Source organism: Pelmatolapia mariae, linkage group LG6, assembly GCF_036321145.2.
Source record: "Pelmatolapia mariae isolate MD_Pm_ZW linkage group LG6, Pm_UMD_F_2, whole genome shotgun sequence".
In the NCBI taxonomy this organism is placed as follows: domain Eukaryota; kingdom Metazoa; phylum Chordata; class Actinopteri; order Cichliformes; family Cichlidae; genus Pelmatolapia; species Pelmatolapia mariae.
The window spans coordinates 32,766,118-32,783,202 of record NC_086232.1 but is presented as its reverse complement, the minus strand read 5'-3'; the positions used below and the strand labels follow the sequence as shown (position 1 = coordinate 32,783,202).

The 17,085-nt window shown below is 38.3% G+C and overlaps 2 protein-coding genes across 2 annotated transcripts; one reads left to right on the top strand and one right to left on the bottom strand.

The window, feature by feature from the left end:
• Positions 1 to 1,436: 1,436 nt before the first annotated feature.
• si:dkey-246e1.3 (uncharacterized) lies at positions 1,437 to 2,341 on the top strand. Its single transcript, XM_063476622.1, has 3 exons — positions 1,437 to 1,646; positions 1,729 to 1,825; positions 2,002 to 2,341. Exons 1-3 carry the CDS (start codon positions 1,541 to 1,543, stop codon positions 2,339 to 2,341), a joined length of 543 nt encoding a protein of 180 aa, XP_063332692.1. The 5' UTR covers positions 1,437 to 1,540.
• A 462-nt stretch (positions 2,342 to 2,803) lies between these two features.
• xpnpep1 (X-prolyl aminopeptidase (aminopeptidase P) 1, soluble) lies at positions 2,804 to 15,008 on the bottom strand. The gene is made up of 20 exons (XM_063476621.2): positions 14,904 to 15,008; positions 13,532 to 13,656; positions 13,131 to 13,194; positions 12,527 to 12,631; positions 12,016 to 12,108; positions 11,103 to 11,246; positions 10,728 to 10,823; positions 10,116 to 10,197; positions 9,483 to 9,693; positions 8,299 to 8,388; positions 8,147 to 8,197; positions 7,705 to 7,763; positions 6,057 to 6,134; positions 5,886 to 5,957; positions 5,738 to 5,798; positions 5,531 to 5,600; positions 4,193 to 4,366; positions 3,437 to 3,513; positions 3,155 to 3,253; positions 2,804 to 2,930 (listed from the first exon to the last, which is right to left on the bottom strand). The coding sequence occupies exons 2-20, from the start codon at positions 13,646 to 13,648 to the stop codon at positions 2,811 to 2,813; spliced, it is 1,863 nt and encodes a 620-aa protein (XP_063332691.1). The 5' UTR covers positions 13,649 to 13,656; positions 14,904 to 15,008; the 3' UTR covers positions 2,804 to 2,810.
• Positions 15,009 to 17,085: the final 2,077 nt, after the last annotated feature.

Here is a 17,085-nt window from a genome sequence, read left to right as displayed (position 1 = left end):
TTTTGCTGGCTTTGGCTCTGAAAACACTTTGGAAGCACTCTGCCGTGGATCCTGACAGTTTGTGGAAACTGATTTTAGTTTAGTCTAATTATGTTGTACTGTACTACCGTCCTCGAAACACGCAAAGCCAGGAGTGAAAATATAACAGACAACAAGGTAAGGAAATCAGTGTCCCAAATTTTGGATTTTGTCTGAAACGTCGCCTAATTTCACTTCTCAATTATGATCCACTTTAGGTCACTCTGATCCTTTTGCCACTCCTAGTGCTGTTCTGTCATACTCTGTCTTTGCTTGACTGCAGGACTGGAGCCGGTTGTCTGGCCAGGTGCCCTGAGCCTGATCAAAAGTACCACAGCAGCACAGGATCACAGTCATCAAGCCTCTAAAAATACCCAGCTCTGTGCCGACCACCTTGCCAAGTTATATTCACCTCTGTGCTCCCCTCTTTGCAGTTCAACTCCTCCTGTGGCCTTCCTCACTCCACTGCATGGGGCATCCTTGACTATTACCGTCCCACCACAGCCTGAGCTTCTCACCACCATCTGCATCCAAATAAAACACCTATCTAATCTGCCACCTCTGGATTGTCTACTTTTGGGTTAACCATTTCTGTGTAACACTAGAACTCATTAGAGTTTGTACCTATACCTCAGAAGCACTAAATGTTCTTTAACCATTGAATGTGCAATGCTCCTCCGTTTCTGCCCCATGCTTATGGTGCCTGCTTTCAAAAAGCAGACATGGTAACAGGAAAAACACTTGTTTAACTTTTAACAACCAGTGGGTGGCGCCATGCATCTTTTACATACAGTCTATGATGTGAACATATCTTTACAGATTTAATTAAAAGTAAGATGGAATTTCTAATTTGCTAATTATTGAGAGAGAGTGATAGAGAGAGGAAAAAGTCAGCTATTTCCTCTCTTTATATTAGAAAAAAGGATTATCTTTGACTTTTGAAGGTAAGGAGGGACTCTCAGAACTTTGCCACTATTTCTTTGACTTTTTATGGTCTAAATGCTTACAAATTCAAGCTAAATAGATAACAAAATGCAATTTGAAACACTTGCAATTTTATATACTAAAAACTGTAAAGCACCTTTTGTATAATAATCATCCTTCCACAAAGGAGCTATATATATTCTGCTATAAATTACCATGCTTTCACTGCACTGCACAATAAAAAATTACTTCATTTGCTTAATTGCGTTGCTTCCTCTTTCAGTGGTGGAAGCTTGAATCAAGCTCACTGGTTCTGGGTCATCACCCAGAGCTTATTACAAACAGTATAAAGGGATCAGCATCTCCCTCCCCTCTGTGTCCCCCAGAAACCTGAACAGAATAATGAGCAGTAAACAAGGGGAGTAGCAGAGAGGCAGAAGAGGGGGTCTCCAGCTCAAGGGCTGACAAAGAAGGGGAGGTCTCCACAAAGACTCAGTCAAGCTGTTGCAGTCACATGGGCAGAGTTTTTTAATAAACCAATGAAAAGAGTTTTACAGCACTGCCTCAAGTCCTTGTTTTGGATGCCAGTGGCAGCAACATGAGTGAATCTGCACAAGACAGAGTGCCGACGGCAGTGAACCTCCACCTGAACGGGACCGCAGCTTTGGAGCAGCAAGACGAGAACATGAACTCCGACCTGTTTGGTATGTAATGTTCTTCTGTTAATTTCTCAGAACTCTTATCATACAGTTTAACTGTTTTCCCCCTTTGCTTTCTGCCACCCAGATATCAAAGTGTTTAACGTTGTGATGATTACTTTGGCCTTTTGTATACTTGCCATCACTGGCTTGTACTGCATTACCGTCTGCTACAACCGTTCCAGGTGAGGCTAATGGACTAAAGCATGTTTATAGATATGTGCAACTCCTAGCTTAATTGAGGTAACAGCTGAATGAAATTGTATATTTGTTTAAATTAAAACTGATAATCTTAAAGAGTGACCAGGTAATCCAAAGTAAAGTTACATGTCAGTGTAATTACTACTGCTTTGTTCAACAGGCAGTCAAAAAGAGCACAATTATACGAGAGCGCAGTGACCCGAGGCGAGCCGGAGGATCCCGTGGCAGTCAAAGCAGTGAAGAGATCGACGAGTTTCATCAACCCTCTCACCTTCTTCAGGAAACCAGAGGCACCAAAGGACAACTCCAGGATCTACTACATCTACAGTAACCCGCTGCCCGTAGGAGGGAAGGATGAAGATGAGGAGGGAGCCAATAAAGCGAGTGGAATACCAGAGGAGCAACAGGTGCTCTCATTGTCTCACTCGTTTCAAGAGTTCGCCAGTGATCCCAAAAGTGGTGTCGTCCTGGACCCGCCAATATTTTACATGCAGCTTTAGAGGGTGGGAAACAGTTCTAAAAAGATTAGCTAGAGGCACTTGACTCAGTCTGAAAGGTTTGAAGTTTGACACCTCCAGCTATGTGTATGAAAACTTCTCACCAAGATGTGAAGGGCACTACATCAGTTGTACAACCTATACTCAGTAGTCTGTGATACACTCCTCAGAACTACTACTACTGTAGATTTCTTTTGCTCTAAAAGAGTCTGAATAATGTATTCCATATGTTTCATGAACACTCAATATATGTTACTAGTTCATCAGAAGTTATTTCCCCTCACAAAAACAGTAAGCATATAAAAGTGCTTCTTGCTTTTGACAGATCTTTAATAAAACTGCTGATGAAATGTGCTTTACAAAAGAAGCTGGGTGTGAGACATGGAGAAACATGAGAAAATACAAACGATTATCACTGCAGAGCAATCAACAGTAATCCTGGGCAAAATGATCGGTGCACAAGAGTTGGTCCTCAGATGATCGGCTGGGTCTCTCTGATCAGCCACTCTAATGCCTCCTGCCTACCCTGCCTCTCCAACTCTGCTCCAACCACCTCCCGACACTTCCTGTGGTACTCATTCACCCAGTCCCGCTGCAGGAGAGGAGAGCCAAGAGTCAAACCACATATACACGGCATAATGTAATACAGGATTTCAATAACATTGCAAGCTGAGAATGTTCATATTCATCGTACAGAATAAAAAGCTGATAATACTGGATGTGCAGAATTTGATGTTTTTACCACATATATAACTGTGATAAACTCCGAGTATACATATACAGATTTTTCTTTTTATCCGAGTACCAAAACCTTACCTCCTTCTGAGTGAGAAGCTCTGTATTCATCATTTTCACTTGGATGGGAACCAGAGTGAGAGGCTCAAATGTCAGACTACCCCTGTTTCTGTAGTTGTACTGCACATACAGACAGAAAAACAAAAACATCATTAATTCATCTCATTATTTTGCTAGGAATTAAAAGTAAAGAACATCTTAATTGTTATAATGGCTTATAGATATTTAGAGAATGTGTAAAAAAAATTGTATATTTGATCTACTGCATCACTGAACATTCATTTGACCTGTTTTAACACGTACTTTGGGCTTAGCTGTTACAACAAGGACCACATTTTCCAGACGAATGCCAAAAGATCCATCTTCATAGTATCCAGGTTCTACAAAGAAATAACACACACAAACACACAAATTATAGCCAGCTGAGCTTTGGTAGACTTATCCTCGTAGGACCTGGCGTCCACGTATGTGGACATCACATTTTGGGTTTTCTAGACTAAAATACTACATTTTGCTCTACAAGTGCCTGATATCCACTTACGAGGACTTTAGACTGCCACTAATATATCAAAAAGTGAATGTCCTCATATGTGGATCTGTTTTTTCTCAGAAACAAAAGCCTGTTTAAAAAAAAAAAGAAGTAATTCTTTGTTTTTACATTCATCCCAATCAGCCCAAATATCAAAGAGAAATTAAAAATGCATGCCATGAAAGAGTTTGGGTTTTTAGGAGGTTAAATTTGGATATTTTTTTTTTAAAGATTTTCTTTCAATCTCTGGAAAAACTACAGGTTCCTCTTTTAACTTGCAATGATGTAGCAGTTTTTGACTGTATTATATCACAGAAAAAAATAGAAGGTTAATGGAAAAAGTCAATTAATTATTGACTTTGTTTCATTTCCAGTGTACTCGCGGTATTTATTGTTTTAGCTCTTTCCTGAAATTGCTGCTGGGGTTTCTCTGAATAACTGGACATTTATTAATCGAACAGCCGCTCTGTAAACACTGCAAATGCAACAGATTCTTCATTTTATGATCCATTACATACAGTAGATCATACCATCACTGACAATCATGCCAGCCTCCAGCGGTTCATCTGCAAAGGTTTTGTAGCTGATGCCGCAGGGCCCCTCATGAACGTTGAGGAAACAGCCCACCCCGTGACCTGTACCATGGAGGTAGTCCAGCCCAGACTCCCACAGGGCTGCACGGGCAAACGAATCCAAGAGGTGGCCTGGTAAAGGAATAGAGGTTTAGATCTGGATTATTTTCTACATTTCAACGCAAAATTTCAAAGGTCTTTTACTTCTGTGCTTGTGCATGTCAGGAAAAAAAAATGTGCGCATGGATTTATGATGGGATGTATTTTGATTTTTTTTTCCTAGTTAAAATACTGAGTGTATGATTAGGGCTGTTCGATATAACGATATATATCGGATGACGACATAAAAACATCTATCGTTTCATTTTACGCTATCGTTTGTCTCGTGGTCCCGCAAGCGCCTGTTTTTATGCGTTGTCGTTAGCAACAGCGACGGTAAAACCACCTCGTGTCCGCTTGTTTATTTTCCACATAAACCTTTCACAATAAAGTTCAAGATCCTGTTGAGACTTTTCGAAATAAACCGAATCACGTGAAAGAGTATGCAGAGTATTTACGGATGAGAAGCAAAAAAGAGCCGTCAGGTGCTAAGAAATAAACCTTAGACTCAAACGTTAGAACAGACTTTTCCCCGCAGCACGCTGTGTAATAAATACTCACAAAGAAAACAGCGGCCGTTACAACTTAGGCCTAAAACTGTATAGTTTCATGCATTGGTTAAAACACTCGACTCCAGGTACGCCACGCCCAGCTGGAAACACTTCACGCAAGTCGAGCTGCCCGAGATTCACAGAATTTACAGAAAATATTACATTTTTGTGATTTATATCGTTATCGGGACGATAGATGTCTTATATTGGGATATGAGATATTGGTCATATCGCACAGCGATCATAAAATACTGGTGGCAGCCAGTGGTAACTCTTAGCCTACTAGTAGATGCACCTATGGTAATAATTTCAAACTTCCATGTCGCCTGGCAGGGTGACAGCTTCCGGCTTTTTACGCGATATAATTATAACATGATTTTTCTCTAAGGTTTTCCTTTAGCATAAGACAGTTCAAGATCGTAAGTAAACAAGCTTGATTGGCCAAAAAGATGCCTGCGTTATGAGCCACAAAATGTTTATCTTGTAGAAATAAAACATTTGTATTCCTGAATAGACAGAACAAGTATTAATCACTGTGAGTCATCTGGAACTTTGTTTGCTATTTTGGTGTAAAATTGTCATTTTTAACATCTGTGAACTGAAAACAGCATCGGGATAGTCTTAACCACAGAGCTGAGTGCTGCACCTTTTGTTCCATTGGGGAAAATGGCAGCGCTGACAGCTATGTGTCCCTTCAGTACGTAGGTAAAGCATTCCTAGGATGAAAAGAATGCACATATTACAAAGATACATATAATAGTCATTGTAAATAAACAGTACTGAGTCAACCTAAGTGTAATTAAATTAAATTAACCGGTGGCAGGACTTATTCTGAGCAATCACACAAACTTACCTTCTCAAAAGCAGATGGTGTCCCGAAGTGCATGGTACGAGTGACGTCTGTTGTTCCATCACTGCAAAAGACAGAAAAAAGACGTAAAGAGGTAACTGAATATCCTAAAGACATCTGCTCTGCAGCATTTAAAAACAATCTTACTTACACGTATTGAGCTCCAGAGTCGATGAGATAAACTTCATTTACGGTGAGGGTCCTGTTGGTCTCAGGCAGTGGTCTACAAGCAAAAAAAAAAAAAAAAATGAAATCACAGATACATGCTAAAACTATGAATAAACAAAAATGACACAAATACACTTTTTATTCGCAAACTAACCTGTAATGTATGATCGCTCCATGTGGACCAACACTGGAGATTGTTGGGAAGCTGAGACCCACAAAATCTTTCTGCTGACTGAAAAAAGTGCAAGAAAATGGTAAGCATTAATGACAGTCATAATTATACCATGAGAAATATTGTAAATTAAAAAAGAAAACAAAATATTTCTTCTTCTTTTTTTTTTAATTTTCCGAGATGCAACTGTTTCTTGATGACAGCTTTGGTTTCAAAAGGTAGCCACATCGAATAGTTCTTAATTACCGGTTAAGTGGTAATGGACGAATTTCTTCTTTTTAATGTGATTGCTGTATAACAAAAAACCCCCGATCATCTCAAACAGCTACATTTTAATCAATAACAACTTCTCCACCTGCTTCCAGCGCTTCCTGCTAGCACCTGGTGGGAGTTTGTTTCCCATATTTGCACTATTTTTGCTTACTATAGAAAAGGCAAATGTGCCATTTATTAGTTTTAAAAAAAAAGTATATTTTTTTAAATGACATATGACACTTTCACCTTTTTTCCCCCAGAGGGATAAAAATATTGCAAAAGCTTAATACCAGAACTTCAGCACTTTGTTTTCCTCTTATGTCCAGTAGAGGGAGCTGTGACCAGTCTGTGCTCTGCACACTTTTACTCTGCAAGTTTACACAAGGGGCTTCAAACCAAATAGCCTTACATCTGAGTGGGTTTAAAGAAAAAGAAAAAAAAAAAACTATTATCAAGGTTGCACAGTGACCGTGAGAATTCAAGTACACTGAAACTTAAGTAAATGGCAACAAATAGAAAAAATGCTAAAAAAGAAAAAAGCACACAAAACACAACAGAAATAAAAAGCAAAACAGTAAACATCTAACAGAAAACTTGTATCTACAGTATTATATTAATATTGCAATTACAGTACAACACAGATTTTCTCCCGTCGCAAAACCGACGAAGCCTCTGCTTCTTTTCAGCGTGCCACAGTGCACACCCTTCACATTTTTGTGTGATTTTGTTTTTTCCTTAGTGTTTTATTGAACTTGCACCGTAAGTTTGCATCAGTACAGGTTCACTAACAACATTCAGTCAAGGTGCACCTGTTTTGCATCCTATATGATGGACTAATCTACAATAATTATATATATATATACATATATATATATATATACACATATATATATATATATATATATATATATATATAACATTTTGCCCATATTTATACATGACTTGTGTTGTTTTCAAAGTGGTTTCATATTGTGATTATATTTTACTTTTCCATCATATTGGCATTTATAGCAAAGGATGAAGAAAAGAGTTTAGAGAAGTGAACGCATTTTAGAAATACAGTTGTAAACACTTGCTTGTAATTAAAACATATTCGGCCCAGTTTCAGATAAGTGACAATAGGTGATCTTAATCCATCCATGTGATGGTAGACAGAGGCTCCTGTTTCTGATATAGACAGGTTTGTGCTCTATTTTTACCTTACCATTTAATTAAAAAAGCTTTCAGTTGCATAGAGTTACACTTGAGGGAGGATGCAGATTGGAACTGGACCAGCATCTTTTAAAGACATCCTTTCCAAGAAGGAAGCTGTTGAAGCTAAACTGGATGAGCTTGATCAACGTTATGTTAAACAAAAAAGCAAAACAAAACACACCTACGTAATTCTTCTGCCTTATCAGCAGCAGATATTTCAGTCACGTTGCCTTTTGGAATCTGTAAAATTACAAAACCAATGCATGTGAAATTCAACAAGGAGACAACAAGGAAGATGTTAAAGCTCATGACAAAATGTCATCTGACCATAGCATTCCTACACTCACAGTGAAAAAAATGAATTGCAAAAAACCCCTCCAAAAAAAAAAAAAAAAAAAAAAACCACGTCTCCTGGAAGATGAGAGTAAGTGAAAATCTGTATTATAGAGGGTCTTTCTCTTACAATACAAGGCAACTGTTGTTGTGATTAGGTGCTATATGAACTGAATTAAATTGAATTGAAGCCAGAATTGAAAATTCTAGAGATGCATGCATGAAAATAAGATAAAAAAAACAAAACAAACAACAACAACAACAATAAAAAAAAAAAAAAAATACGATACCTCCTTTTCCAACCAAGCGAAGAGTTCACAAAGGGCCACTGCATCCTTGATCTGTTGGTAAAAGCACAAAAAAAAAAAAAACAGTTTATAAAAATATTATAGCCACAATAATATGTTTTACACTACATATTTCAGGGGTCAGTGATTCTTACATGGGCCATTTTCATGCCTTGAATCTCTGTGGCATTTTTCACAGCTTTGGCAAGGCAGAGTGGAGTGTAGGGAATTGGAGTTCGGTGAGTCTTTACACAAAAAAAAAAAAAAAAACATCAGGAGAAAACATTAAAAAACATGCAGCTCTTTTACTACTTTTTAAATATATTTATACTAAATGAGAAATATTTATTTTATATTGCTGTATTTTTATGAATGTAATGAACCAGTTTCACATAGGTTAGAGCAGATTCATGTTACATATTAAGAGTTGTTAGTTTTGCTAAAGTTACAATATATTTTGCAAGTTTTGCTTGCTAATGCAGGTGAGAAAATGAGTATTTCTACCAGACACTTAAATGTCTGTAATCTTATAGGTCTCTGTCCTATTTCTGAGAATTTAAAACATAGCATGTTTTCAAAAATCTGACCCAATAATCTGAGAATGTGTCATCTGATAGGCACAAGGAAACAGACAGTGGAATCTGACAGGCAACATTTTTCTAAACTGTAAAAACTCTCTGCCATTTACAAATAACCACTGAGCCACAAAGTACTCAGGTATGTTTTTACCAACCAGATACTACTATTTAAAGCAGATACTACTTCTTCATATTTGTGTAAACAGATATGACCTAGATGCAATCCAGCTTGTTTTGGGTTTTTTAAAATCTTCATTATCTTCTTTTGTGAACACCAGAAGCCAACGATGAGCCTCTAAATATGAACTATTTATATATACAGTGAGGAAACGATCACTGCTGAATTTATGAGACCAAACAGCTTTTAAAGGATGCCAAAGACAAGATTTTAGACCTGCATGAGCCTGGAACTGTTGGTACGATTATTCAGAAGTGGACGACATACAAAATGACCATTGCCTCATGGTTGGTTGGCAAGGATGTCTTACTTCAGTGCTTGGCAACAAGGATTTCTCCACCAAGTACTAAGTCATGTTTTGCTTGAGGATTGAATACTTATTTCACTCTCTGATATGAAAATCAGTTTATAACTTTTATGTAACGTGTTTGTTTTGGATTTGCGGTCGATATTCTGTCTCTTCCTGTTCAAATGAAACTACCACATGAATTACAGCACGTTCACTTCTTCATAAGGGAGCAAACTTACAAATTTAGCAGTGACTCAAGTAATGATTTCCCTCTTGATTAATCATTTCTCTCACCTTAGGGATGACCTGTGTGAGAGCACAACTGGCTTTATCACAAATCCACACTTTGTCCTTCGGGCCAAGAGCAGCACAGATGGCCTGGAGCTCAGTGTAGACCGACTCATACGGAAATGTCTGGATGCTCAGCTCAGGTTTGCTAGGGGAGTCCAGCTGCAGATGCTCTCTCACTGCAGGGTCAGAAAGACGCTTGAGGTCCACAAAAAACCTGCAGAGAGGAAAGGGTTGTTGAGTAAAAAAGTGAAATGGTTAACACAGGAGGAAACCCTGTTCCTCTGGCTTTAGGAGGTTTAATCTACTGGATGTGCCCTCAACTAGGTACTAAATACATACAGTGTACATATCGCACTACATATAGTAAACAATCTGGTTGCATACAATTATTTTTTAGATGTCCTCAAGTGCATTGTGGAGTCCAATTTATTAGCACTAACAGATGTGATTGCACCAAACACAATGAAAATGCACATAAACTTGAAATTTTGTCCAAAGTCCAGATAGGTACGTTATGTTATGCACACCTTCAGTTATTCTGACGTCTCTCAAATTGTACAAACTACTGTCTAAGTTTTACAGTAAAGCGCTGTTTGTCCAAATTCATAACTACTGATGCATCATACTGGACGTCACCTTATTGTATTCAATCCCACAATGGTATATGCAAAGAAAACTGGGTTGTACTCAATGTCTGCCCCGCGAAGGTTGAAAAGCCCTGAGAAAACAAAACAATAAGATGACAGATTAAAAAAATTAAACAAAAAAACAAAACAAAGAAACACACTATTCTTCCTTCTATTGTGATGCATCACATAGCAATGAATACTTTAGTTCTCATGAAACAATGACTCAGTATGAAGTGGGTGGTGTAAAATATCAGTGTTATTATTAAACTGTCATTCATCCTTACAGGTTTCATCTCTATAATCTACAACTATAATCTGCTGGTTGAAGCCATCCAGCCTAAATGTTACCTGCTGACAATCAAAATAAGTCTTCATCTAATAAACAGGACAATCAGAAACAAGAGCAAATAAAGCATGGTGAACACTGAGGTCCTTGAATCTAAAGGGACACTCGCACATGTGTCCTCTGCTTGTTATCATGTACCGAATTCATCACTGCATGTGACGAATAAAGCCTTGATTGATTGATTGATTGATTGAACAGTAATATTTAAATTATGCACATTGAAGAGCTTAACTGAACTGCACTCAGGAGCAGGATAGGAATACTTAACCGTACACGCAATCTCATCCAGTGCTGTTGCAACAAACCAGGTGATCTTCCTCTCTGACATCTTGGCTCGCAGCGTTGTGATCTTGTCTTGCCAGGAAATACCTACACAAAGCATAAATAACACACAAAGTTTGTTTCATCCAATGCCTATACATCTAGTTACTGAAGACTGGAAACACAATTAAAAGGGCCATTAAACTGTGTCTAGATTCTGTGGATCAGTGTTAACTGCAGTATTATCTGCACAGTATAATAGTGCAAGTGGGATTTCTAAAAGTATTACACAATTTTTTTTTCTCAGACAAACACTTAATTAGCTACTATTAAAAATAAAAAGAGGCTACATGTAAAATGGTTTTAATGCTATTTAATTGCACTGACCAGTGAAGTCTAATCCCAGGCTGCGGAGTTGTGTGCTGGGTCTTTCTGGTCGGTCCGGCCAGACGGCATCGATAAGGTTATCCTGCACTGCTACCAACGAGTGGCCAGCACTGGACAGAGCCTTGAACATGTTCTTCCATTGGTCTGAAACACAACATGAGATTTGTTAACAAGCACAAATACCAAATAAAAAACAAAAACAGTGTTACTTCATAGGGGCAACAGTGTCCCACTCTGCAGTAATCTCAGCAGATCAGGTGATTTAAATATCAGCCAGCATGCATAGTTTCATAGTCCAACCAGCTAATCTCATGAAGGTCATGCTGTTTAAGTCATTTTAGCCTACTTACAGTTGTTGCGAGCTGCTTGGCAACCCACATCCACCCAAACTTGTCCTTTCATTCGGTTTTTGACAATTCAGATAACTTTATTTATCTCCATGTGGGCATTAGATGATGTCTTATCTGTTGTCAACCATGTGTGCTCTTCTATACTGTGCTATTGATATAAATTTGAAGTTAAAAAGAAATGGCCATCGATTGTAAACAATATTCTTCTGATTATACAGATCCTAACTGAATTTTTATTTATTTATTTATTTTGGGTGATTTGTGGGTCTGAAGTGGAGACGCTTGCAGGTTGCCTCTACTCTACAACACAATGCAAGTGTATTTGTCTGAGAGCTTACAAATTCCTCCATTTTTTGTGCAAGTTAAAATCTAATAAGATGAGCTAGAAATGTTCAAATCCCACAAGCTCTAGATTCACGTTATTTAAGCAAGACATGCACTCTTGTTGCATACTGTAATATTTCTGTTTGCCTCGGTTGCATCACTGCAGCATGAGCGGTTTTCCAAGTAAAGCTTGCAATGCTAATTCACTGAACTAACATGAATATGATACTGTAGCTTACCAGCAGCAATGATCCATGGATCTACTCCCACTTTTGAGTTTTCAGGAAGAACACTGATCAGCCAGTCTTCCTGTGAGGGTGTCTCCTTCAGCCCTGTATATGATTATTAAAATCAGTTTATGACACCTTCAAGACATGCGAATGTATAATATAAATGACTCATACCAATGTGGAAGATGGAATACTAAAATGTATGTGTGTCTACACTCGGTGCGGACACAAATAGTGTCTAAACTCAAGTTTGGGACACTTTTTCCAGTCTTAGAAAAAAAAAACATTCTGACTTATTGTCTAGCTGTGACTCAAGCCTTATTACTCATGCTGTGACAGATCTAAATGTCCATGTTGTGCCTGTGCAGTTGCTCCATTAGAGAGCCTCAAACTTTAAAAGCACATGTAGTTAAATATAACTTTTAAAATGAGAAAAAAAAGATCCGTTGGTGTTTGTACTTTATGTAACATTACTTAGAGAGATATTTTTTCATCACTGAAACACCAAGGTGGACATTACCCATCTTCATCAGGGTCCAGTTGTTGTCCATCTGCTGGTTGGCTTGCAGGAAGTATCGGCCATCAGTCCACATTGCAGCATGCTGCTCTGTAACGATGGCTGTGCCTGAATGGCAAAGTACGGAAGAAATTTTGTTCAGCACTTTCTTTTGGCTACTTGGCTTTATTTGAACAAAAAGCATATCTATTCATTTCTCTAAAGCAACATATAAGGTTTATTCACTGCTGTGATTTCAGAGGTATAAGCGGCCTGAGAAAGAGTGAATTCTTCTTGTCTCGTGTAAAACTGTGGTTATGTCAGGGCAGAAGGCAAGATTTCCACAGTGTTTTCTTACATTAAAAAAAAACAAAAAAAAAAAAAACACCTTTCTTGAAAGTTCACAGCCTTTAATGGGAAAGAAAACTACTTTTCAACATGAGACTAGGTGCACTGGTGTTTTTTGTTCTGCTTTACCCTTAACAAACCAGCTTAGCAACCTGAGTCTGAACAAGACATATCAAATATCATTCTGAGTTATCAAATGTTCCAGATTTTTTACTGAGAAAATGATTGCTTATACCTACACTTGAGTGTGCAATGGGAATCATGTACAAGCAATACAAACCTGCAGAGCCGTCGAATCCAGAGATGAATTCACGTCTGCAGTCACACGGTGCAATGTATTCACTCTGAAAGTCACAGGGACACGGGAGAAATCAGCTTCATTAATAATCACTGTGAAGTGGCCGTCCACCCAACAGACATTTTAATTGCCACCATCGCTGCTAGTCATGTGCATGAAGAAGAAAAGGGCAGGGTTAGGGAAGTGTAATGAGCAAAGGGCTACAATCAGTTGCAAAGGTCAGACAAGACCATGAGAAGTAAATTAAGAAGTGAATTGAGTTCACAGTGAGAAGGGAAATTAGAGAAGTGACAGAAGTAAGAGGAGCAGCTGAGAGATTTTCCATGTGTCTTGCTAACGGGTCGTGCAAACATATTAATTGTAGTAAATGTGATTTGATTTACCTGATGTGCATCTCCAGATGGGATTATGTAGGCCTGTATAGGCTCAGATAAGTATTTACAGTTCTTCATTGCCTGACGGAGCTGCCTGAGCAGCTCCCCAGTTATCTTTGGAGACATGGCCTTTTCTGAATGGCAAAGGAGATATGTTTGAAAGAAGTCAAGAGAAAACATTAAAATTAAAAAAAAAAAATTCTACCTGCACAAAAACTTTACATTGGTATTCTTAAACATATTTTTAAGTGCTACCACAGACCAACAACAGCCTAACACCAAGGTCTGAATGAAAACATACATAGTTTAAAAAAAAAAAAAGCAATCTCAAAATGCATCATAAGATAAATACATCTGATAGGCTCTAGTTTCTCATCAAAGCACCGATCAGTGTCCAAAAACACTGATCTCAAGCACTGATACACCAGTACTCAATAGGTAATCAGATATGCTGGTACAATTCCAAAACACAGATGTGGTTCTTTAGAGATTACCTGACTTTTCGGACGGCATGTTGAACTCAGATGACTGAAACTGAATAGACTGACGACAACCTACCCAACTATTCACGTGGAGCTCAAAGTCACAGGCCACACCTGGACCTTTATTCTGCTGCAGTATGCTGAATAAGCAACTGTTACTGAAGTCAGAGTTAAATATTAAAAGAATAAGCTGACTGGGTTGAGGTGGCATTTGTGTGACCCTTTGCACTACAATAATCACCTACAGCAGTGGATTCCCCCATCACTCTCCACATTGAGTGTGAGGCTGTGTAAAAAGAATCCACAAACCGACCAATCAGGTAGCAGTATTTTACATCGATGAGGTCTCCTATTGGCTAGAAGCTCAGCGTGCGGTTGTTGTTTACAAGTTGACATGAAATGAATCAGCTGCATTCACTATCTGAACCACTAGCTAGTTAATGTTCTCAATAAAATCCAATTATTTTATTTGACTGTGTTTTTAAAAAGTAATAAAACAGACAAACGCAGAGTCTGTAGCCGACTTTTGTTTCCATCAAGGCGTCACTTTTTTTCCTTGAAAAGGCCAAACAGAACACACAAATAACTAATTCATTCCGAGTATCGGCGATGGATTTACATGTGGGTGTGGTAGCACACCGGTGGAATACTAGGAAAGTTGCTAGCTAATTATCCAGCTTTACAGCTGAAAGGAAGCGCTTTTCTCGCAGCTTTCGCAACACACAATACTACAGGCGTGGGCGGACTGGTCGTTTTCCTCATTTTGAAAACAGTCCACAGCCTTCTGTACTCGCTCTGAGCCGCCTTGAAACAAAACGCTAGCATTTCAATCCGCAGCTAGCGACCATAAAACGTAAAGTAGCCCCCCACATGCAGCCAGTGAAATGCTGAATACACACCCGGTGGTTTCGCCTTGAAAACGCAACACTCAGATTTAAAATCGAAGCGCTCTTTTAACCAGCTCGGACCTTGTGTTAATTTACAAAACAGGAGGCTGCCATTTCGTTGTTGACGTTTGCGGTCACGTGACTGTAGCTTCTTCCAGTAGACGTAGCGGGATCCAGACTCGCCTCTTCCTCTGTGAATAATTCATGCACTCTCTACTGCAAACACATAAACGAAATACCATTTCATTAATATTTAAGACGGTGTCTACGCAGTAGATCTCTGAGAGTGCGAAAAGAATCAAAGTATGTAAAGTAAGTGAAAGGCTACATGTGAGAGAACTGAATCAAGCACACAAATATACACGATGATCAGCCTGCATCTAATATATCATTAGCTCACTTCATTTCATTTCAATTCATTTGGTTTTAAGTTGTGGCTTTAATCATTCGTATTCGTTTATTATTAGTTTTAAAGGTTTCTATTTCTTTTATGGGTTTAAATTATCGATCTTTATCATTTTTATATATCTTTGTACAAGAAAGTTGAAGAATAGAGTGTGCACAGGGTGGAGTGTTTGGAGATGAATCTCAGGGTGGTTTGTGACAGAAGAAGCAAGAGTGATGGTGGTGTTTTACAAAGACAGGACTAGAAATGAGTATATCCGAGGGACAGCTCAGGTTGAGTGGTTTGGAGACAAAGTTGTAATTATTTGGGTATGCTAAGGATGGATAGTGGACATACTGGACGAAGGATATTGAATATGGAGCTGACATGCAGGAGGAAAAGAGAGACCTCTGAGAAGATTCATGGATGTAGTGACAAAGGACATACAGAGGCTTACGGTGACAGAGAACAGAGATCGGGATAGCGTGAGGTACTGTCACTGAGTGAGATAGATGCCGATGATCAGCTGTGATGAGCCCTAAAGGAAGCAGCCAATAGAAGAAAAAGAAGAAAAATCATTTTTACAGTCTTGTTGCCTTTTTGTTTATTACATTTTCTATTGTCTGTTGTCTTTTCACATGGAATAAAATTTGATTTATAATATGTTGTTTGCTTAGATGTGGCCGGTTGTCTGATGGGTACAGGACCCTGAAAAAACATAAATAAAGAGGAGTGGGTAAAAATCTCCCCTGAGATGTGTGCAAACCTGCTGACCAACTACAAGATATGTTTTATTGTAAATGGACTGGTTCTTATATAGCGCTTTTCTAATCTGAGCACTCAAAGCGCTTTACATAACTTGTCTCATTCACCCATTTGTACAAGCACTTTTTGCTATGCTTTTTCTATGTCAGTGCTTTCTATCTAACAGTCACACAATATTGCTCCGCATCAGAGAGCAACTTGGGGGTTAGTATCTTGTCCAAGGATATTTGGCATGCAGACTAGAGCAACCAACCTTCTGACTAGGAGATGACCTGCTCTACCTCCTGAGCTACAGCCACCCCACAGCTACTGCTGTGCTTTTTCACAGAGTACTAAGTAATGTTTTGCTTGGGGATCAAATGTTTATTTCACTCCATGACAAACCAATTTATAACTTTTATGTAATGTGTTTTTTCTGGATTATTTTATCATTTTACCTCTCTCAGTTAACACTTTAAAACCTAGTGTATCATATTTGATGTGTACAGTTTGGGGGAGTTTTTGAAACTTTGAAAAACTTAAATGATACAATACAATTTTAAGAAAAATAAATGACTGCAAAAAAAAAGACAGCAAGGTTGTGAGTGAGTCCATTTTAAAGGTTTGGTACTGACCGTGTAAAGGATTGATATACTGCATATTATTTTGGTGCAATCTTTTCAGTCTTTTACCCACATAGATGGAAACTTGAGGTTGATTGCATGGCCTTTAAACTGTTTAAAAAATATATATTTTTAAAGAGTTAAGTGTCAGTTTCTGCCCTTTGTGATCATCATCTTTTAGTTTTAGCAGGAATTCATGTGGTTTTTGAGCCAGACAGTTCGTGTGATGCTCACGTGTTGAAAACTGTCTGAATGTGTGGAAAAGGGTGAGGAAATGGGTGGAAAAGTGATATGCACTTTACCTGGACACCATGTTAATGAAAGGAACAACACTGCAGTCTATTTAATCTAATCATTAGACATTTTGCAGCTATTTGGAGCTTTGTTTTGCTGGAATGAATTGAAAAAGTTTAAAAATCTTATTTTGCAAATCTTAACAGAA